The sequence below is a fragment of the Somniosus microcephalus genome, chromosome 20 (assembly GCF_052327205.1).
Source record: "Somniosus microcephalus isolate GS21.2 chromosome 20, FLI_Smic_1.0, whole genome shotgun sequence".
NCBI classification, from domain to species: domain Eukaryota; kingdom Metazoa; phylum Chordata; class Chondrichthyes; order Squaliformes; family Somniosidae; genus Somniosus; species Somniosus microcephalus.
Window position 1 is genome coordinate 20,712,566 of NC_141006.1, and position 23,448 is coordinate 20,736,013.

General features: G+C 44.9%; 1 protein-coding gene across 2 annotated transcripts in view; it reads left to right on the top strand.

Moving 5' to 3' along the window:
- Window positions 1–23,448, top strand: part of LOC147103075 (mitogen-activated protein kinase kinase kinase 5) — a 201,153-nt gene that overhangs the window by 109,008 nt on the left and 68,697 nt on the right. For both annotated transcript variants that reach the window (XM_085962370.1, XM_085962369.1), the window contains exons 11-15: window positions 1,575–1,682; window positions 3,623–3,672; window positions 4,572–4,667; window positions 18,431–18,515; window positions 20,408–20,541. In XM_085962370.1, coding sequence (XP_085818496.1) covers window positions 1,575–1,682; window positions 3,623–3,672; window positions 4,572–4,667; window positions 18,431–18,515; window positions 20,408–20,541 — 473 coding nt within the window. The remainder of the gene's footprint in view (window positions 1–1,574; window positions 1,683–3,622; window positions 3,673–4,571; window positions 4,668–18,430; window positions 18,516–20,407; window positions 20,542–23,448) is intronic.

A 23,448-nucleotide genomic window follows, 5' to 3' on the forward strand; every position in this document is an offset into this window, starting at 1 on the left:
GCTGTTAAATGCAAGAGCCGCACATGCGCGGAGTTTTGAATGGGCCGCACAGCCCGTTAAAGGAGCCGCGAGGCCCCAAAAAAAATTCCAGGGACCATTGCACACAGCTGGCCGACGCTGCACAGGCTGGGTATGCTGTGGACACTATGACCAGGTACATTGTACACACGATTGTCTGGGGCCACTGTATACACAATACAGAGAATTTCTGCCACTGTTAGAAACGCCCCGAGTTGGGTTTCCCCGATGGCCTGCTGTGGTACAGAATCAGGAAGATCCCAGGTTTCATCCCCGGTTTGGGCTGAGTTAACTCTCACTGGGTGGGCAATGGTCCAAATCTGAATACTGAGCAACTTGACAAACCACTCTGCGTCCTTCTGCTCGAGAGACCCTGAAGAGATAATTACTAGTCCTAGCCCCTTTAGGGCTGCCCCGGATCAGGCGTATTCCTCAGACGTTCACTTTCAACTAAAGTTTGAGGTAGCTGAATCCTAAACACGCTTAATTGGGACTAAAGGTCTGGACTATCTCTCCCTAAAGGAAAGGAACAACCTGAAAATGTTACCGTCCTCCAGATAGCACTTTTAATAAGTTTAGCTAGACTATAACGTTCCGGATATTATGAGGGTCCGGAAAACTCCCCCAGAATTCTGCAACTCCTCACCAAAGAGCATACAGAAATTGAGTTCGCGAATTTGATACAGAAGTATTATGTGAGACAATTCTAAAAATATATAGATTTATTAAAGAACCGACATGTAATTACAGTTGGTGATTCAATCGCAACATTAACAGTTCCAAAAAGAGAAAGCCTTTACAATCTTATTATCAGAGATCCTTATTCTCAAATCTTAACTTTGCTACAGTTTTACAGTTCTTAGTCTTATTCAGGATATCCACCAAAATCAAATACAATACCTTGATCTCTGAGATACAAAGAGTTGTAGACTTACAGAGCTGCCTCTGAAGCCTGAGAATCGCTTTGCCCCTTTACAGCGAATCTATTATCCCATTTAAAAGTTCAATATTTATACCCCTTTTCAGTGGTATATCCTTTGAGGTTTTCTGCTGGTGTAAGCTAATTATCTCCAGTCATTTTTCTGCTGACCCCTGCTATTCTTACAGTCGCCTCAACTGGTAGCAATACAAACTCGTGTCTCTTCTCCAGGTGTTCGAAGCTTACCTAAAAAACGGTGTAACAGCAGGTGCATTTCATTTGCTGTCATTTTTACTAAGCCCTTCTGTTTGTGCCTTTTTACGAAGTGTAAATTAGAACACCTTAACAGGGTGAATCTTTGTCTTGTTCCGAAAGATTCAGACTGTTAGGAGCCTTTAACCTTCTGTTTCAATAAGGTTATTGATTCAGTGTCAACAACTATCTTATCTCTATAGCCAGAAAGCTGTAACAGCTTTAGATTGTTGAGGCTTCCAGATTTCCAAACGCAGTTTGTCATGTTTCAATAAAGCCAGAATTCTTTCATAGAATCGTGTATTTTTCTGACTAGGTTATATGGCTCATTCCTTCACAATCCCAGCAGGCTGTTTGAAACCTCAATCTTTACTTTCTCCAACAGGTCCTTATCCTGGAGCCAACAAAGATCTTCCAACCAACCCACCTCACTGTGAGCGACAGCGATACGGACAGGGCTGTGACCTTGCGGCACGTTTCACCCGATGAAAAGGTATCTGAATATCACAACCAAACTGTTCCGCTGGTAATGGGACACTGGCGCGTGCTCTCTGCTCCTCTCTTGTAAAGTCCTGTGAATTGTGAGATGGGTCAGTCAGGAAATGATAGTGGGGCTTAAAGGGTTAAATGGTGCATAAACCTGGCTTGTATTTTTAACACACGGGTAGTGGGAATCTGGAACTCTCGCCCCCAGAAGGCTGTGGGTGCTGGGACAATTGGAGCTTTCAAGACTGAGGTTGATAGACTTTTGTTAGGTAAGGGTATCAAGGGATATGGGTCAAGGGGCCTCCTTACCTCTTGGTCACTTCCCTGTTGAAGGTTTCGACCTTCAGTCACTGAGCTCCTCCATTCCAAGGCGGGGGGGGGGGAGGGGGGGTGGGGTTTGGCCCCCTTTAATGCCGCTCTCACCCCCTCGGGTGCTGCAGTGGAAAGACCCACCATGCTACTGGTGTGAATCCCGCCCGGAGCTAACCATCAAAAAAGATCCCCAACCAGGAAACTGGGAGAAGGGGTTGTGATGGAGGGTAGAATTTCCCAGGAAAATCCTGGCTGCTTCTGAGTAGCGGTTTTAAAACATAAACATTGACGTAAGAAAACTACTAGGCACTTGGTCTAAGCGTTAAACAAAGCTTTAATCAACTGTTTTACAACATGGAGGTCTAGTTGTGTCCTTCACTAGTTCCTGTTAAGAATGTCCTGCGCAAGCTGGGCCCGTGCCCGAGTATTTATACTCTCCCTGGACAGCACCACCCGCAGGCCGCTCAGTATTATTTCATAAGTTTTTCTTTCATGAATGACTGATTCATGTCAAACATGCTACCAAGAGGTGATTAATGGGCTGCAGTGAGTGTAGAGGTATCTCCAGTATTTTGTACGTAAATCCCAATAATAAACTTTTCCTTCAATAGAATCATAGAATCGTATTCACGTAGAATTGTTGCAGTTGCACTCATCCACTTGCCTGGATGAGTGCAGCTCCAACAACACTCGAGAAGCTCGCCACCATCCAGGACAAAGGAGCCCGTTTGATTGGCACCCCATCCACCACCTCAAACATTCACTCCCTCCCCCACCGGCGCACCATGGCTGCAGTGTGTACCATCCACAAGACGCACTGCAGCAACTCGCCAAGGCTTCTTTGGCAGCACCTCCCAAACCTGTGACCTCTTCCACCTAGAAGGACAAGGGCAGCAGGCGCATGGGAACACCACCACCTCCAAGTTCCCCTCTAAGTCACAAACTATCCTGACTTAGAAGTATATCGCCGTTCCTTCATCGTCGTTGAGTCAAAATCCTGGAACTCCCTCCCTAACAGCACTGTGGGAGTACCTTCACCACACAGACTGCAATGGTTCAAGGAGATGGCTCACCACCACCTTCTCAAGGGCAACTAGGGATGGGCAATAAATGCTGGCCTTGCCAGCGACGCCCAGATCCCATAAGCGAATTTAAAAAAACCTACATTACAACAGTGACTACACTTCAAAAGTGCTTCCGTGACTGTAAAGCGCTTTGGGACGTCCATTGTTTGTGAATGCCGCTATATAAATGCAAGGTCTTTCTTTACAGCAGAGAAGGAGGCCATTCGGCCCATCATGCTTATGCTGGCTATTTGAAAGAGCTCTATCCCCAAAGCCCTGCAAATTTTTGATTTCAGGTTAATAATTGTAATAGTGAAAAGCATTCATTTCAACAGCTCTTTCCAGTTTACCCATTTCTGTTGTAATAAAAGAAAGACTTGCATTTATAGAACGCCTTTCACCACCTCAGGACGCCCCAAAGTGTTTTACAGCCAACGAAGTACTTTTGAAGTGTAGCCACTGTAGTGATGTAGGAAATTACAACAGCAATGGATAACGAGGTTGAACTAACGGATGTCTTTAATCTGCACAGTTTGAGCGCGGCCTCTGATGGCGTTTGTTTTATTGACAGAACGGAATCCACATGTGGACCTTCGACGCGGCTTCCATCCGTGGAGTGAGGTAAGTGCAAGGAGAGACCGGCCCAGTGATTGGGACGACCTCGGAAAGGCTTTCCAGTGAAACGTTTAACTAACTACAGAGTGTTATCCTGAAACTACATCCAGGCTTCTGGGCCTTGCGCTATGGTGTGTTCCAGGTTGGGTTGCCAACTCTGCTTGGATATATGCCTGGAGGTTTTATCACATGACCATCCAACAACCCCGCCCAGTCAAACAGCCTTTCCCCATTTTCAATATTTTTGTAACTAATGAACAAAAATGTTCAAAGAAAGCAAAAGAAAACACACCATGTTTATTAATGCCTCGACGATTTTTCTCCCGGGGTCGCTCGCAGCAATGTCCAGAAGATTAATCTTTAATCTTCCCTGGAGGATTGGCAACCTTCCTTGCAGGGCTGAACAGGAGGAACAATCTGTTCCCAACTGAACAAGGTTAAGGCTGGAAATGATACGAGTTTTTACGAAGGAATGCAATGGATAACAGGTATTGTGACCTTGAACGGAGAACGAAAGCATGGGGCAGATAAGACAAGTAAACAAAAAGGAGCCAACTGTAACTCCAAGAGTAATCTCTTTGTGTTAATGTTTACCTTAGGGGCTGGACTCTCAAACATTTGATGCTGAGTTGTAGCATTTACTGGGTCGGTGTATCGATGCCAGATATAGCAGGAAGAAAGGCTTAGGGCCTAGTGATGGTCAGAGATTGAGCTAATAGAAGCAGTGAGTAGTATGAGGGCTCAATGGCTGTCACTCATTCATGGACCCATATGGTGCCAGCACCAGGTGTGTTTTAGCCTGTGTCCACTCAGTCTATCGCTGAAAGGTCCAGGCCAAGCTCGCACAAGTGGCAGTTGTGATAAGATAACGTAGAACGTGAGCTGTCATATCTGTTCCTTTCCAGTGTCTCAAAGTTCAACGAGCGTTGCTGTTTCCTCTACGTGTTACACAACTCGGACGATTTCCAGCTCTACTTTCCAACAGAACTGCACTGCAAAAGGTAGGGCTCACTGTTACACAGAATTACACAGGAGTACATAGAACTACACAGGATTACACAGCAAAAGGTAGGGCTCATTGTTACACAGAATTATACAGAACTACACAGAACTACACTGCAAAAGGTAGGGCTCATTGTTACACAGGATTACACAGGATTACACAGAATTACACAGGATTACACAGGATTACACAGGATTACACCGCAAAAGGTAGGGCTCATTGTTACACAGGATTACATAGAGCTACACAGGATTACACAGCAAAAGGTAGGGCTCATTGTTACACAGGATTACACAGGACTACACAGGAGTACACAGGATTACACAGCAAAAGGTAGGGCTCATTGTTACACAGGATTGCACAGGATTACATAGAACTACACAGGATTACACAGCAAAAGGTAGGGCTCATTGTTACACAGGATTACACAGGAGTACACAGGATTACACAGCAAAAGGTAGGGCTCACTGTTACACAGGATTACACAGGAGTACACAGGATTACACAGCAAAAGGTAGGGCTCATTGTTACACAGAATTATACAGGACTACACAGGATTACACAGGATTACATAGAACTGCACTGCAAAAGGTAGGGCTCATTGTTACACAGGAGTACACAGGACTACATCAGATTACACAGGATTACACAGGATTACATAGAACTACACTGCAAAAGGTAGGGCTCATTGTTACACAGAATTATACAGGACTACACAGGAGTACACAGGACTACACAGGAGTACACAGGAGTACACAGCAAAAGGTAGGGCTCACTGTTACACAGAATTACACAGGACTACACAGGAGTACACAGCAAAAGGTAGGGCTCACTGTTACACAGAATTACACAGGATTACATAGAATTACACAGCAAAAGGTAGGGCTCACTGTTACACAGGATTACACAGGATTACATAGAATTACACTGCAAAAGGTAGGGCTCACTGTTACACAGGATTACACAGGATTACACAGCAAAAGGTAGGGCTCACTGTTACACAGAATTACATCGGATTACACAGGATTACACAGCAAAAGGTAGGGCTCACTGTTACACAGAATTACAGCGGATTACATCGGATTACACAGCAAAAGGTAGGGCTCACTGTTACACAGAATTACAGCGGATTACATCGGATTACACAGCAAAAGGTAGGGCTCACTGTTACACAGGATTACACAGGACTACACAGGATTACACAGCAAAAGGTAGGGCTCAATGTTACACAGGATTACACAGAATTACACACGATTACACAGCAAAAGGTAGGGCTCACTGTTACACAGAATTACACAGGATTACACAGCAAAAGGTAGGGCTCACTGTTACACAGAATTACACACGATTACACAGCAAAAGGTAGGGCTCACTGTTACACAGAATTACACAGGATTACACAGGATTACACAGCAAAAGGTAGGGCTCACTGTTACACAGGATTACACAGGACTACACAGGATTACACAGCAAAAGGTAGGGCTCACTGTTACACAGGATTACACAGGACTACACAGGATTACACAGCAAAAGGTAGGGCTCATTGTTACACAGAATTACACAGGATTACATCGGATTACACAGCAAAAGGTAGGGCTCACTGTTACACAGAATTACACAGGATTACATCGGATTACACAGCAAAAGGTAGGGCTCACTGTTACACAGAATTACACAGGATTACATCGGATTACACAGCAAAAGGTAGGGCTCACTGTTACACAGGATTACACAGGACTACACAGGATTACACAGCAAAAGGTAGGGCTCACTGTTACACAGAATTACATCGGATTACACACGATTACACAGCAAAAGGTAGGGCTCACTGTTACACAGAATTACACAGGATTACATCGGATTACACAGCAAAAGGTAGGGCTCACTGTTACACAGAATTACACAGGATTACATCGGATTACACAGCAAAAGGTAGGGCTCACTGTTACACAGAATTACACAGGATTACACAGGATTACACAGCAAAAGGTAGGGCTCACTGTTACACAGGATTACACAGGATTACATCGGATTACACAGCAAAAGGTAGGGCTCACTGTTACACAGAATTACACAGGATTACACAGGATTACACAGCAAAAGGTAGGGCTCACTGTTACACAGGATTACACAGGATTACATCGGATTACACAGCAAAAGGTAGGGCTCACTGTTACACAGAATTACACAGGAGTACACAGAATTACACAGGATTACACAGAACTACACAGCAAAAGGTAGGGCTCACTGTTACACAGAATTACACAGCAAAAGGTAGGGCTCACTGTTACACAGAATTACACAGCAAAAGGTAGGGCTCACTGTTACACAGAATTACATCGGATTACACAGGATTACACAGCAAAAGGTAGGGCTCACTGTTACACAGAATTACATCGGATTACACAGGATTACACAGCAAAAGGTAGGGCTCACTGTTACACAGGATTACACAGAATCACATAGAACTACACAGCAAAAGGTAGGGCTCACTGTTACACAGGATTACACAGAATCACATAGAACTACACAGCAAAAGGTAGGGCTCACTGTTACACAGGATTACACAGGATTACACAGCAAATGGTAGGGCTCACTGTTACACAGAATTACATCGGATTACACAGGATTACACAGCAAAAGGTAGGGCTCACTGTTACACAGAATTACATCGGATTACATCGGATTACACAGCAAAAGGTAGGGCTCACTGTTACACAGAATTACATCGGATTACATCGGATTACACAGCAAAAGGTAGGGCTCACTGTTACACAGAATTACATCGGATTACACAGGATTACACAGCAAAAGGTAGGGCTCACTGTTACACAGAATTACATCGGATTACATCGGATTACACAGCAAAAGGTAGGGCTCACTGTTACACAGAATTACATCGGATTACATCGGATTACACAGCAAAAGGTAGGGCTCACTGTTACACAGGATTACATCGGATTACACAGCAAAAGGTAGGGCTCACTGTTACACAGAATTACACAGGACTACACAGAATTACACTGCAAAAGGTAGGGCTCACTGTTACACAGGATTACATCGGATTACACAGGATTACACAGGATTACACAGGATTATACAGAACTACACAGGATTACACAGCAAAAGGTAGGGCTCACTGTTACACAGGATTACACAGGATTACATCGGATTACACAGCAATAGGTAGGGCTCACTGTTACACAGAATTACACAGGATTACACAGCAAAAGGTAGGGCTCACTGTTACACAGGATTACATCGGATTACATCGGATTACACAGCAAAAGGTAGGGCTCACTTACACAGAATTACACAGAACTACACAGGATTACACAGCAAAAGGTAGGGCTCACTGTTACACAGAATTACATCGGATTACATCGGATTACACAGCAAAAGGTAGGGCTCACTGTTACACAGAATTACACAGGATTACATCGGATTACACAGCAAAAGGTAGGGCTCATTGTTACACAGAATTACACAGGACTACACAGGATTACACAGCAAAAGGTAGGGCTCACTGTTACACAGAATTACATCGGATTACATCGGATTACACAGCAAAAGGTAGGGCTCACTGTTACACAGAATTACACAGGATTACATAGAACTACACAGCAAAAGGTAGGGCTCACTGTTACACAGGATTACATCGGATTACATAGAACTACACAGCAAAAGGTAGGGCTCACTGTTACACAGAATTACATCGGATTACATCGGATTACACAGCAAAAGGTAGGGCTCACTGTTACACAGAATTACACAGGACTACACAGGATTACACAGCAAAAGGTAGGGCTCACTGTTACACAGAATTACATCGGATTACATCGGATTACACAGCAAAAGGTAGGGCTCACTGTTACACAGAATTACATCAGATTACATCGGATTACACAGCAAAAGGTAGGGCTCACTGTTACACAGGATTACATCGGATTACATCGGATTACACAGCAAAAGGTAGGGCTCACTGTTACACAGAATTACACAGGACTACACAGAATTACACTGCAAAAGGTAGGGCTCACTGTTACACAGAATTACACAGGACTACACAGAATTACACTGCAAAAGGTAGGGCTCACTGTTACACAGGATTACATCGGATTACACAGGATTACACAGGATTACACAGCAAAAGGTAGGGCTCACTGTTACACAGGATTACACAGGATTACATCGGATTACACAGCAAAATGTAGGGCTCACTGTTACACAGAATTACACAGGATTACACAGGATTACACAGCAAAAGGTAGGGCTCACTGTTACACAGGATTACATCGGATTACACAGCAAAAGGTAGGGCTCACTGTTACACAGAATTACACAGAACTACACAGGATTACACAGCAAAAGGTAGGGCTCACTGTTACACAGGATTACATCGGATTACATCGGATTACACAGCAAAAGGTAGGGCTCACTGTTACACAGAATTACACAGAACTACACAGGATTACACAGCAAAAGGTAGGGCTCACTGTTACACAGAATTACACAGAATTACACAGGATTACATAGAATTACACAGCAAAAGGTAGGGCTCACTGTTACACAGAATTACACAGGATTACATAGAATTACACAGCAAAAGGTAGGGCTCACTGTTACACAGGATTACATCGGATTACATCGGATTACACAGCAAAAGGTAGGGCTCACTGTTACACAGGATTACATCGGATTACATCGGATTACACAGCAAAAGGTAGGGCTCACTGTTACACAGAATTACATCGGATTACATCGGATTACACAGCAAAAGGTAGGGCTCACTGTTACACAGAATTACATCGGATTACACAGCAAAAGGTAGGGCTCACTGTTACACAGAATTACATCGGATTACATCGGATTACACAGCAAAAGGTAGGGCTCACTGTTACACAGGATTACATCGGATTACATCGGATTACACAGCAAAAGGTAGGGCTCACTGTTACACAGAATTACATCGGATTACACAGCAAAAGGTAGGGCTCATTGTTACACAGGATTACACAGAATCACACAGAATTACATAGGATTACACAGGATTACACAGAATTACACAGGATTACACAGAATTACACAGGATTACACAGGATTACACAGGATTACACAGAATTACACAGGATTACACAGAATTACACAGAATTACACAGAATTACACAGGATTACATCGGATTACACAGAATTACACAGAATTACACAGGATTACACAGAATTACACAGGATTACATCGGATTACACAGAATTACACAGGATTACACAGAATTACACAGAATTACACAGAATTTCACAGGATTACACAGGATTACACAGAATTACACAGAATTACACAGGATTACACAGGATTACACAGAATTACACAGGATTACACCGGATTACACAGGATTACACAGGATTACACAGGATTACACAGAATTACACAGGATTACACAGAATTACACAGGATTACACAGGATTACACAGAATTATACAGAATTACACAGGATTACACAGGATTACACAGAATTACACAGAATTATACAGAATTACACAGGATTACACAGAATTACACAGGATTACACAGGATTACACAGAATTATACAGAATTACACAGGATTACACAGAATTATACAGAATTACACAGGATTACACAGGATTACACAGAATTACACAGGATTACACAGAATTACACAGGATTACACAGAATTACACAGGATTACACAGAATTACACAGGATTACACAGAATTACACAGGATTACACAGAATTACACAGGATTACACCGGATTACACAGGATTACACAGGATTACACAGGATTACACAGAATTACACAGGATTACACAGAATTACACAGGATTACACAGGATTACACAGAATTATACAGAATTACACAGGATTACACAGGATTACACAGAATTACACAGGATTACACAGAATTACATAGAATTAAACAGGATTACACAGAATTACACAGGATTACACAGAATTACACAGAATTACACAGGATTACACAGAATTACACAGAATTACACAGGATTACACAGAATTACACAGGATTACACAGAATTACACAGAATTACACAGGATTACACAGAATTACACAGGATTACACAGGATTACACAGAATTACACAGGATTACACAGGATTACACAGAATTACACAGAATTACACAGGATTACACAGAATTACACAGAATTACACAGGATTACACAGAATTACACAGGATTACAGAGAATTACACAGGATTACACAGAATTACACAGGATTACACAGGATTACACAGAATTACACAGGATTACACAGAATTACATAGAATTACACAGAATTACACAAAATTACACAGGATTACACAGAATTACACAGGATTACACAGAATTACACAGGATTACACAATTACACAGGATTACACAGAATTACACAGGATTACACAGAATTACACAGAATTACACAGGATTACACAGAATTACACAGGATTACACAGAATTACACAGAATTACACAGGATTACACAGGATTACACAGAATTACACAGGATTACACAGAATTACACAGAATTACATAGAATTACACAGAATTACACAAAATTACACAGGATTACACAGAATTACACAGAATTACACAGGATTACACAGAATTACACAGAATTACACAGGATTACACAGGATTACACAATTACACAGGATTACACAGAATTACACAGGATTACACAGAATTACACAGAATTACACAGGATTACACAGAATTACACAGGATTACACAGAATTACATAGGATTACACAGAATTACACAGAATTACACAGGATTACACAGAATTACACAGGATTACACAGGATTACACAGGATTACACAGAATTACACAGAATTACATAGAATTACACAGGATTACACAGGATTACACAGAATTACACAGGATTACCCAGAATTACATAGAATTACACAGAATTACACAGGATTACACAGAATTACACAGAATTACACAGGATTACACAGAATTACACAGGATTACACAGGATTACACAGAATTACACAGAATTACACAGGATTACACAGGATTACACAGAATTACACAGGATTACACAGAATTACACAGAATTACACAGGATTACACAGGATTACACAGAATTACACAGGATTACACAGAATTACACAGGATTACACAGAATTACACAGAATTACATCGGATTTTCAGCACAGAAACAGGGCATTTGACCCAACAGGACTATGCCAGCGTTTATGCTCCACATGCACCTTCTCCCACCCTTCTTCATCTAACCCCGTCAACATATCCTTCTATTCCTTTCTCCCTCATGTACTTATCGAGCTTCCCCTTAAATGCATCTATGTTATTCGCTTCAACCACTCCATGTGGTAGCGAGTTCCACATTCTCACCACTCTGGGTGAAGATGTCTCTCTTAAATTTGTTCTTGGATTTATTAGTGACTATCTTATATTATCTTGATGGCCCCTAGTTTCGGACAGCCCCCACAAGTGGAAACATCCTCTCTACATCTACCCTATCAAATCCCTCCATAATTTTAAAGATCTCTATCAGGTCACCTCTCCGTCTTTTCTAGAGAAAAGAGCCTCAGCCTGTTCAGTCTTTCCTGATAGTTATAACCTTTCAGTTCTAGTATCCTTGCAAATCTATCCTTGGCCTTCTCCTGTTCCTCGTCTACATGCTGCCCTTTGGAGATGTCATTCACAGGCATGGAGCCAGATTCTGTGGAGTCAGATTCCACATGTATGCTGACAACACCCAGCTCTACTTCTGTACCACCTCTCTCAATCCCTCCACTGCCTCCTTGTTGTCAGCTTGCTTGCCCGACATCCAGTCCTGGATGAGACACAATTTCCTCCAATTAAACACTGGGAAGATCGAAGCCATTGTCTTTGGTCCCTGCCACAAACTCCGTTCCCTAGCCACCGATTCCATTCCCTCGCCCTGGCCACTGTCATAAGGCTGAACCAGAATGTTGGCACCCTCGGTGTCCTATCTGACCCTAAGCTGAGCTTCCAAGCCCATATCCTCTCCATCACCAAAACCGCCGACTTCTACCTCTGTAAAACCGCCAGTCTCCGCCCCTTCCTCAGCCCACCTGCTGCTGAAACATTCATCCATTACCTCCAGACTCAACTATTCCAATGCTCTCCTGGCCTGCCTTCCATCCTTCACTCTCCGTAAACCTCAGGTCATCTAAAACTCTGCTACCTGTATCCTCTGCCCACACCAGCTCCCGCTCACCCATCACCCCTGTCCTCGTTGACCTATATTGGCTCCCGGTCCCCAAATGACTCCAATTTAAAATTCTCACCCTTGTGTTCAAATCCCTCCATGGCCACGCCCCTCCCTGTAACCTTCTCCAGCCCTACAACCCTCCCGGGAACTCTCCACCCCTTCTGTCTCTGGCTTCTTGTGCACCATCCCCATCCCTTTGCCCCACCATTGGCGGCCGTGCCTTCAGCCCTCTAGGTCCTGTGCTCTTGAATTCCCTCCCTAACCCTCTCTTCCTTTAAGAGCCTCCTTACAACCCACCTCTTTGACCAAACGTCAGAAGCACTCTCTGACCCTGCGACTGACTCCTCGCCAGCGGGTCCTCTTTCAACCAGAAATGCTCTTTTTGTTTATATCCCTGAAGAAGCCTCTTCCCCAAAATAGAGTGAAATGTGAAACACGTGCTCTGGATTCCAGCCTAATTCTGCACCATCGCCGCAGACGGAATTAAAGAATTTTACAAATTAGCATGACGAGTTCCTGATTTCATCAGATCATTTCCAAGAAAAAGAAACAGCTGTCATTTATCAGTTAATGAACTTAAAATAATAACAACTGTCTGCTGCCACAAAATAAATCATCTGTTATCTTGTTGACGCCCCAGAAAGCTTCCCACGCATTTGGCAGTGGTTTGGATTGTGGCTCACTGAATAGGAATCTGTTGCCCACCCATAGTCCCTCTCTAGTATTGCTGCTAAAATTCAAATGCATGGAGAACTCTTGAAACAGACCAGGGATCATAGGAACAGGAGGAGGCCATTCATCTCCTCGTGCCTATTCTGCCATTCAATGAGGTCATGTCTGATTTGTACCTTAACTCCATTTTCCCGCCTTAGCTCCATATCCCTTGATACCCTTACCAACAAAAATCTATCAATAGAATCAGAGAACGGTTACAGCACAGAAGCAGGCCATTCAGCCCGTTGAGCCCGTGCCGGCTCTCTGCAAGAGCACTCCAGCTAATCCCACTCCCCCACCCTTTCCCTGTAGCTCTGCATATTTTTTTCCTTCAGGTACTTATCCAATTCCCTTTTGAAAGCCACGACTGAATCTGCCTCCACCACCCTTTCAGGCAGTGCATTCCAGATCCTAACCACTCGCTGCGTAAAAAATGTTTTTCCTCATGTCGCCTTTGGTTCTTCTGCCAATCACCTTAAATCTGTGTCCTCTGGTTCTTGACCCTTCCACCAATGGGAACAGTCTCTCTCTCTACTGTCTAGACCCCCTCATGATTTTGAACACCTCTATCAAATCTCCTCTCAACCTTCTCTGCTCTAAGGAGAACAACCCCAGCTTCTCCAGTCTACCCACGTAACTGAAGTCCCTCATCCCTGGAACCATTCTTGTAAATCTTTTCTGCACCCTCTCTAAGGCCTTCACATCCTTCCTAAAGTGCGATGCCCAGAATTGGACACAACACTCCAGTTGAGGGCGAACCAGTGTTTTATAAAGGTTCATCAGTCCTGAAAGTTCCAAGTGTCCCCCAGCATCCATAGCCTTTTGGGGCTGAGAGTTCCAGATTTCCACTACCGATTGTGTAAAAAGAAAAGCACTTCCTAATTTCACTTGTAGTGGTCGTGGGATCTTTTACGTCCATCTGAGAGGGCAGACGGGGCCTCGGTTTAACGTCTCATCCAAATGACGGAGCTTTCTATAGCTGCAGGAGGGCAGAATTCCACCCTCATCCGAGGCAGACCCCCTACAGAGGGGGCAAAGGGCGCTGGGAGCCTGCCCTGCCTATTTAGCAGAGGTGCACTGAGCAGAATTGCCCAGTTCCCGGCAGGCGGTAGTGCAGTTCTGGTGCTGTCTCGGCAGCAGGAGATCAACCTAGTCTTGGGCGCCAACAAAATCAAGCACTTCCAGGTCAGATACAGCACAAGTTAGATACAGAGCAAAGGTCCCTCCCTCCAACCCCAACAAGGTGCCTCACCCCAAACTCCAGGTAAACACTCACTACGACTCCAGTGTGGCACTTCCTCTTTCACACACCAGACATCCTGTGGCCTCTTTGAGTGAGATGGCCAATTCCTGCCAATTATGGGAATCTTTTGTGTGTGGTCCCATTCCCACAGAGACCTGGCCTGAGTCTGCACAAACTCACTTCAAGTAGGACCCTGCTTTCCAGCACTTCAGTCCATCTGTCAATTTAAGGCAAAACGGCTACAGGTCTCAGCCATGCTCCTTGCAAAGTTGAAACTTCTCTATATAGGTGTCAGTGGGTAGCACTCTCGCCTCTGAGTCAGAAGGTTGTGGGTTCAAGTCCCACTCCAGAGACTTGAGGGCAAAAATCTATGCTGACACTCCAGTGCAGTGCTGAGGGAGTGCTACACTGTCGAAGGTGCTGTCTTTCAGATGAGACGTTAAACCGAGGCCCTGTCTGCTCTCCCAGGTGGACGTAAAAGATCCCATGGCACTATTTCAAAGAAAAGCTGGGGAGTGATCCCTGTTGTCTGTAAGACGTTCAAATTGTGTGACAGTTTATAGAGTTCAGACCTGTGGAACAGACAACTCGAGACAAAGATTTCAGGGTAAACGATTCTTTACTGAAAATCAGCAAGTGGTTACAAGTAAGCACCAAATACAAACCGCACTCAATTCATTTACTTATTACAAGCAAGCATGCACAAATCTAAAATTGTTTACTTTAAGCTCAGGTGATCATAAGCAACACCATATACATACTAACCCCAGTGAGAGGTCAATTCAGTGATGACTAGACGTCTGACTTTAACTTGCAACTGACCAGGTCGCCCTCGACTGCAGCCACGGGTATCAGTCTACAGCATCACTTAGGCCAGACGTTCAGGGGTTGGAGAGAGGAGTCGTTTTCACATCTGAAGGTTGTTGACTCCTGGTTCTTACAGAATTTTCTAGACCAAGGGCGAGAAATTCGGTATCGCCCTGTTTGGGGTGCAATTATCGGCCGGGCGCAAAGTTTAGTGCCAGGCGCTAATTATCGCCTCCGACTGCAAACTTGGCTTCTTTCACCCCTGGAGGTGATGGGAGCGCTAAATCAGGCACTACACACCTCTCTTAAGATGCTAACATGGAGGAGCGAGGCGCTACCTCAGAGCACGGGCGAAGCTCAGGTGATGTCAGTTAGCAATGGAACACAGACACACTGGCGCCGGCCAGTTCTTAAAGGGGAGGGTCGATCTTGCTCTCTCCAGAAGTCTCTCTCTCTCTCAGAATGCGTAATGCAAAAATGTCGCTGACAAAAAAAGGCAGGAAGCGGCTGCCTTTAAATAGCGCTCCCCCAGTCCCTTCCCGACTGTAAAATATTCTCCTCTACCTGTCGTTGCTAGCGGCAGGTGGAAAGGCAGGGGGCATCACTTAATATCCGGTCCGGGGTGTTGCACGCTCAACTGATGTCATGTTCTGCGGGTGCAGGAGATCGTGGCGGTAGTGTTTAGCACCGCCACAAGATGTCTGGTCAATTTCGCGAGCGGCGCAAACATCGCCGTGCCCAGGCGCTAGTTGCTTTGTACCCCGTTAGTGCCCTCAGAAAGGGACTGGGGGAGCGCTATTTAAAGGCGGCCGCTTCCTGCCTTTTTTTGTCAGGGATATTTTTGCACCACGCATTCTGAGAGAGAGAGAGAGAGACTTCTGGAGAGATTCAACGCTGTGTAAAGGAATTTTGGGTACTGAGCGGCACTTTGCAGGTTCATTTTGATTTGACCTTCCTTGCATCGATTTAGAAGAGGCTTGGGGGCTGCACTCTGAGCTCTTTCCCTGGGCCTCTCCATTGTTCTTTCCAGCAGATTTGATGTACAGGTCTCTCCAGGCCAAGATTCAAGGCTGCAATGAGCAGGGTGTGAAACATAGAAGATAGGAGCAGGAGTAGGCCATTCGGCCCCTCGAGTCTGCTCCGCCATTCAATGCGATCATGGCTGATCAAATTCAGTACCCAGTCCCTGCTTTCTCCCCATGCCCTGGAGAGCAAGATCGACCCTCCCCTTTAAGAACTGGCCGGCGCCAGTGTGTCTGTGTTCCATTGCTAACTGACATCACATGAGCTTAAGGCACTAAGGGGAGGTGCTAATCAACCGAATTTTTCCCCCCTTATCTTTTGGAGGAAAAAACCAGCCCATCATTTATTTTACAAATTTTGAGTCAATCAGTCTCTTGCCCTCAAAGCTTGTCGGTACATTTGGTCACTTTTAGATTCAGTCAAACGGTATATTCTTACATGTCCTATTTGGTATTTATCCCTCAATCAACATCACTAAAACAGATTATCTGGCCATTACCACATTGCTATTTGTGGGAGCTTGCTGTGCGCAAATTGGCTGCCGCGTTTCCCACATTACAACAGTGACTCCACTTCAAAAAGTACTTCATTGGCTGTAAAGCACTTTGGAATGTCCTGTAATTGTGAAAGGCGCTATATAAATGCAAGTCTTTCTTATATATTTTACAGACTGGAAGTCCGGTTCTTACTTTTGCTCCCTTGCGCACCTGACCTGCTGTTTAAGACTCTTCAGAGGGCCAGTGAGCTTACTGCCTCTTTGGCACTTGGTGCTGCCAAGGTAACTCCACATGCCCGTCCCACTGGGTGCTTGTGGTAGGGTCGCCAACCCTCCCAGAATGTCCTGGAGGCTCCCGGAATTGAAGATTAATCTCCCGGACACTCCTGTGAGCAATCAGGGAAGAAAGAGACTTTCTCTTCAGTCGCTCTGACCAGGCTCAGGACACACAGCAGGGCCACGGGTGCACCCATGAGACAATGGGGCCCTGGTGCACGCACGCTCAGGTAAAACCATGCGATGGATAGAGCGATTTCTGGAGCGCAGAGGATTGTAGGTATTTTAGCCGCCATTACTAACCCATTGTATCGAGCATCCATTGCGAGAGCGTGGGGATGGGAGGTCTTGTGATGAAACCTCCTGGAATATGGTTCAACCAGTACTCGCCGATGGTCCTGTGTTCACTTTGTGTCGAGCAAGAATGCTTTCCCAACTTCTTGCACCCAATCACAGAGCAGAGTTCAGGCCAGTTCGAAGTGGGTTTTAAAACTGCTGAAAGTAATCTTTCTTTTTAAGGAAGGTGTTATTGAAAAGGCCAGCTGTAGGAGCTGGAACGTGGGCCCCAGGAGAGCACAGCCCCGCTCCTTCATTTACCCTGCAATCCAAGATGAGATTAAAACATTCTTTTCTGAAATTCTCCACCCTACCTGGACTGGCTGTCAACAGGTGTACAATGTCCGATTGCCACTGATAGATTTATAACCTTCTGACCCAGAGTTATTTTTACACGAGTTAAGGTTTCCTCTCCCCTCACAAGCCGGCACTGTGACTGGTGGCTATTCTTTATCCTAATCCTCAGCACACCTTAAACAGTTCTCTCATTCTTATAGAGTGCTTTCAGCGACGCTAAGGAGCATGGGTAAGAACTGCCGCCATTTTGCTATGCACTTCTCCAGCCATTGAGGCAGAGTCCCGCGCTGGTGGCCGCTCTGTGACACTGACGTCTCTCTGTTGATGTGTTTGTTCCTCTTTGTCAGGTTCTGTGAGCTGCTGAATTCTTTCACGGAGGAAACCAAGTTGAACACAGATGATGGGATGAGACTGATGGAGGAACTATTGGAGGTGAGCGAGACACGGAGCGACCATGCAAAGTCCTTCATTACTCAATACAATGTAAACAGGCCCACAACTGCTGTGCTGCCAGGACCTTAATAGCTCGCTGTAGAACTAGTCTGTATCGGATCCCAGCACCTGACTGTTCCTCTATGAGGACAGGACAGGGCAGCAACAGCAAAAGCAACAACTAATTTTATAGCACCTTTAACATAGTAAAATATCCCAAGGAGTGTAATCAGACAAAGTTTGACACCGAGCCAAGGAAGGCGATATTATGACAGATGACTGAATGCTTGGCCAAAGAGCTAGGTTTTAAGGAGTGTATTAAAAGAGGAGGGAGAGGCAGAGAGGTTTAGGCAGGGAATTCCAGAGCTTAGGGCCTAGGCAGCTGAAGGCATGTCTGCCAATGGTGGAGCGATGAAAGTCGGGGATGTGCAAGAGGCCAGAACTGGAAGAGCGCAGAGACCGCAGGAAGCTTTCGATGAGGCAGTGTAATGAGGAAGAATATTCCTGCTCCCGCCAGTGGATCAGTTTGTAAATGCACCACCCGGGCTGGTACTGAGCCATTCAAAGCAGGAAGGCCTCCGATTTGATCCCCAATCTGTGCTGTGCTAGCTAATCCCAAACAAGGTGGCCGTCGGGGTCCTGCAGAAGAGCTGAGGACTCCTGGGTTAGGGAGGGGAAAAGTCAGCAAGGGATCCCACTCCAGCTTTTCAAAAAAAATCATTATCGGGATGTGGGCCTCGCTGGCAAGACCAGCGTTTATTGCCCATCCCAAGTTGCCCTGTGAAGGTGGTGGTGGGCCGCCTTGAACTGCTACAGCGGTTCGATACAACTGAGTGGCTTGCTTGGCCACTTTAGAGTCAACCATGTTGGCGTGGGACTGAAGTCACATAGAGGCCAGGCCGGGTAAGGACGGCAGCTTTCCTTCCCTAAAGGACATGACCGAACCAGTTGGGCTTTTACGACAGTCTGACAGCTTCACGGTCACTTTCACTGATCTTTTTAAACTGCCATGGTGGGCTCTGAACTCGAGTTCTCTGGATTATTAGTCCAGTGACTCTTAGTGGGAGGTTCTTGGTGCTTGGACATTGGGCGAGGAAAGGATTGGGCTCAGCTGTAAAATATCCTGTCCACACTCAATGTCCAGGCTCACATATGACGTATTGCCACCTGGGAATCGAGCTTAGATGACCCTGTGGGGAATAGTGTGTGACGTTTACTATCTGGGCTCACAGCAGGCAGGAATACTTGAGGGGGGTCATTGGTGTTGATCAGTAACCCCCCTACCCCCGCCCCAAACCCCAAACCCCCAGCACAATTTGGGGCCTTCAGGAGAGGATGGGAGAAAACCGTGTGCTAAATACTTTGAACAGAGCTGGCAGAAGTGCACAAATTACTAATCTCCCTTCTGTGTCAGTCGTGGCGCTCTGGTAGCACTCTCGCCTCTGAGGCAGAAGGTTGTGGGTTCATAGTCCCACTCCGGGGACTTGAGCACACAAAGCTAGGCTGACACTCCCGTGCAATACTGAGGGAGTGCTGCACTGTCGGAGGTGCCGTCTTTTGGGTGAAATGTTAAACTGAGGCCCCGTCTGCCCCCTCAGGTGGACGTAAAAGATCCCATGGTACTATTTCGAAGAGCTGGGGAGTTATCCCCGGTATCCTATGGCCAATATTTATCCATCAACCGACATAACAAAAACAGATTATCAGGTCATTATCACATTGCTGTTTGTGGGAGCTTGCTGTGTGCAAATTGGCTGCTGCGTTTCCCACATTACAACAGTGACTACACTTCAAAAGTGCTTCATTGGCTGTAAAGCACTCTGGGATATCCTGAGGCTGTGAAAAGCGTTGTATAAATGCAAGTCTTTCTTTCTTTCTTTCTTCCTGTGCAGTACAATTATGAATACACGGAGGACGGAGAGCGGCTAATCCTGGGGAAAGGAACATATGGGGTTGTGTACGCCGGGCGGGACCTCAGCAATCAAGTCCGCATTGCCATCAAAGAGATTCCAGAAAGGGACAACAGGTAATGCTGCGGACTCTGCACCTGGACAATCCAACAGCTTGGACATTGTGCACCCTTCTGTAAAAACAACAACTTGCATTTATATAGCACCTTTAACATAGTAAAACATCCCAAGGCGCTTCACAGGAGCGTTATCAAACAAATTTTGACAACTAGTCATGTAAAGAGATATTAGGAAAGGTGACTTAAAGGAGGAGGGAAAGATAAAGAGGCAGAGAGGTTTAAGGAGGGAATTCCAGAGCTTGATTGGCACCCCATCCACCACCGTAAACATTCACTCCCTCCACCACCGGTGCACCATGGCTGCAGTGTGTACCATCTACAAGATGCACTGCAGCAACTCGCCAAGGCTTCTTCGGCAGCACCTCCCAAATCCGCGACCTCTACCACCTAGAAGGACAAGGGTGGCAGGCGCATGGGAACACCACCACCTCCAAGTTCCCCTCCAAGTTCCCCTTCAAGTCACACACCATCCTGACTTGGAACTTTATCGCCGATCCTTCGTCGTCGCTGGGTCAACATCCTGGAACTGCCCGGTGCCAGGGTTAAGGACATCTCCTCTGGGCTGGAGAGAAACTTGGAGTGGGAGGGGGAGGATCCAGTTGTCGTGGTCCATGTTGGTACCAACGACATAGATAGGACAAGGAAGGAGGTTCTGCTGAGGGAGTTTGAGCAGCTAGGGGCCAAATTAAAAAGCAGAACCACAAGGGTAGTAATCTCTGGATTACTACCTGAGGCACGTGCAAATTTGGCTAGGGTAAATAAAATTAGAGAGTTAAATGCGTGGCTCAAAGCCTGGTGTGGGAGAAATGGGTTTTGCTTCCTGGGACACTGGCATCAGTACTGGGACAGGAGAGAGCTGTTCCGTTGGGACGGACTTCACTTGGCCAGTGCTGGGACTAGAATCCTGGCGAATCGAATAACTAGGGCTGTAGAGAGGGCTTTAAACTAATTGGTGGGGGGGAGGTTTTAAGAGAGCGAAAAATAAAAATGACAGCGGAGAAGGCAATAGAGCAAGGTAGCAGTGGGGGAATTAAAAACCAGAGCGTGTCAGGAAGGGACAGAATGTATAATGATAAAGGTAAAGTAGTAAAAGGGGTAAAAGCAGGAATAAATTGTCAGAAAACATATTTCAAAGCTCTTTATCTGAATGCACGCAGCATTCGTAACAAAATTGACGAGTTGACAGTACAAATAACTACACATGGGTATGATCTGGTGGCCATTACGGAAACATGACTGCAAGATAATCATGACTGGGAACTAAACATACAAGGGTATTTGACAATTAGGAAGGACAGACAGGAAGGAAAGGGAGGTGGGGTTGCTATGTTAATCAAGGATGGAATCACTGCAATAGTCAGAAATGATATTGGGTCAAAGGATTAGGATAGTGAAATAGTTTGGGTGGAGATAAGGAATAAGAAGGGGAAAAAGTCACTAGTGGGCATAGTCTATAGGCCTCCTAACAGTTGCAACTCTGTTGGTCGGAGTATAAATCAGGAAATTGTTGGGGCTTGTAATAAGGGAACAGCTATAATCATGGGGGATTTTAACTTTCATATTGACTGGACTAATCAAATTGGGCATGGCAGCCTTGAGGAAGAGTTCATAGAGTGTATTAGGGACGGGTTCCTTGAGCAGTATGTAACTGAACCAACCAGGGGGCAGGCAATCTTAGATCTGGTCCTGTGTAATGAAACAGGATTAATAAAAAATGTCCTAGTAAAAGGATCCCCTTGGAATGAGTGACCATAATATGGTTGAATTCCAAATTCTGTTTGAGGGTGAGAGAGTTGGATCTCAAACCAGCATACTGAGCTTAAATAAAGGAGACTATGAAGGTATGAGAGTAGAATTGACTAAAGTGGACTGGGAAAACAGATTAAAGTGTAAGACGGTACAAGGGCAGTGGTCTACATTCAAGGAGATATTTCACATCTTTCAAGATAAATATATTCCACTGAGGAAAAAGGGGAGTAAAAGAAAAGACAGCCATCCGTGGCTTAGTAAAGTAATAAAGGATAGTATCCGACTGAAAACAAGGGCATATAAAGTAGCCAAACCTAGTGGGAGGATAGAAGATTGGGAAGCATTTAAAAGCCAGCAAACAATAACTAAAAGATTAATTAAGAAAGGGAAGATAGATTATGAAAGTAAACTAGCAAAAAGTATAAAAACAGATAGCAAGAGTTTCTACAGCTATATAAAAAGAAAAAGGGTGGCTAAAGTGAACGTTGGTCCCTTAGAGGATGGGACTGGGAAACTAGTGGTGGGGAACATGGAGATGGCAAAAACGCTGAACAAATATTTTGTATCAGTCTTTACAGTAGAGGACACTAAAAATATCCCAACACTGGACAAACAGGGGGCAATGGAGGGGGAGAAGCTAAACACGATTAAAATCACTAAGGAGATGGTACTCAGTAAAATAATGGGACTTAAGGCGGATAAATCCCCCGGACCTGATGGCCTACATCCTAGGGTCTTGAGAGAAGTGGCGGTAGGGATTGTGGATGCATTGGTGATTATTTTCCAGAACTCCCTGGACTCAGGAAAGGTCCCGGCAGATTGGAAAACTGCTAATGTAACACCCTTATTTAAGAAGGGAAGTAGACAAAAAGCTGGAAACTATAGACCAGTTAGCCTAACATCTGTGGTTGGCAAAATGTTGGAGTCCATTATTAAGGAAACAGTAACAGAGCATTTGGATAAACATAATTTAATAGGACAGAGTCAGCATGGTTTTATGAAGGGGAAGTCATGTTTGACAAATTTGCTCGAATTCTTTGAGGATGTAACATACAGGGTGGATAAAGGGGAACCAGTGGATGTAGTGTATTTGGACTTCCAAAAGGCATTTGACAAGGTTCCACACAAAAGATTACTGATCAAGATAAGAAATCA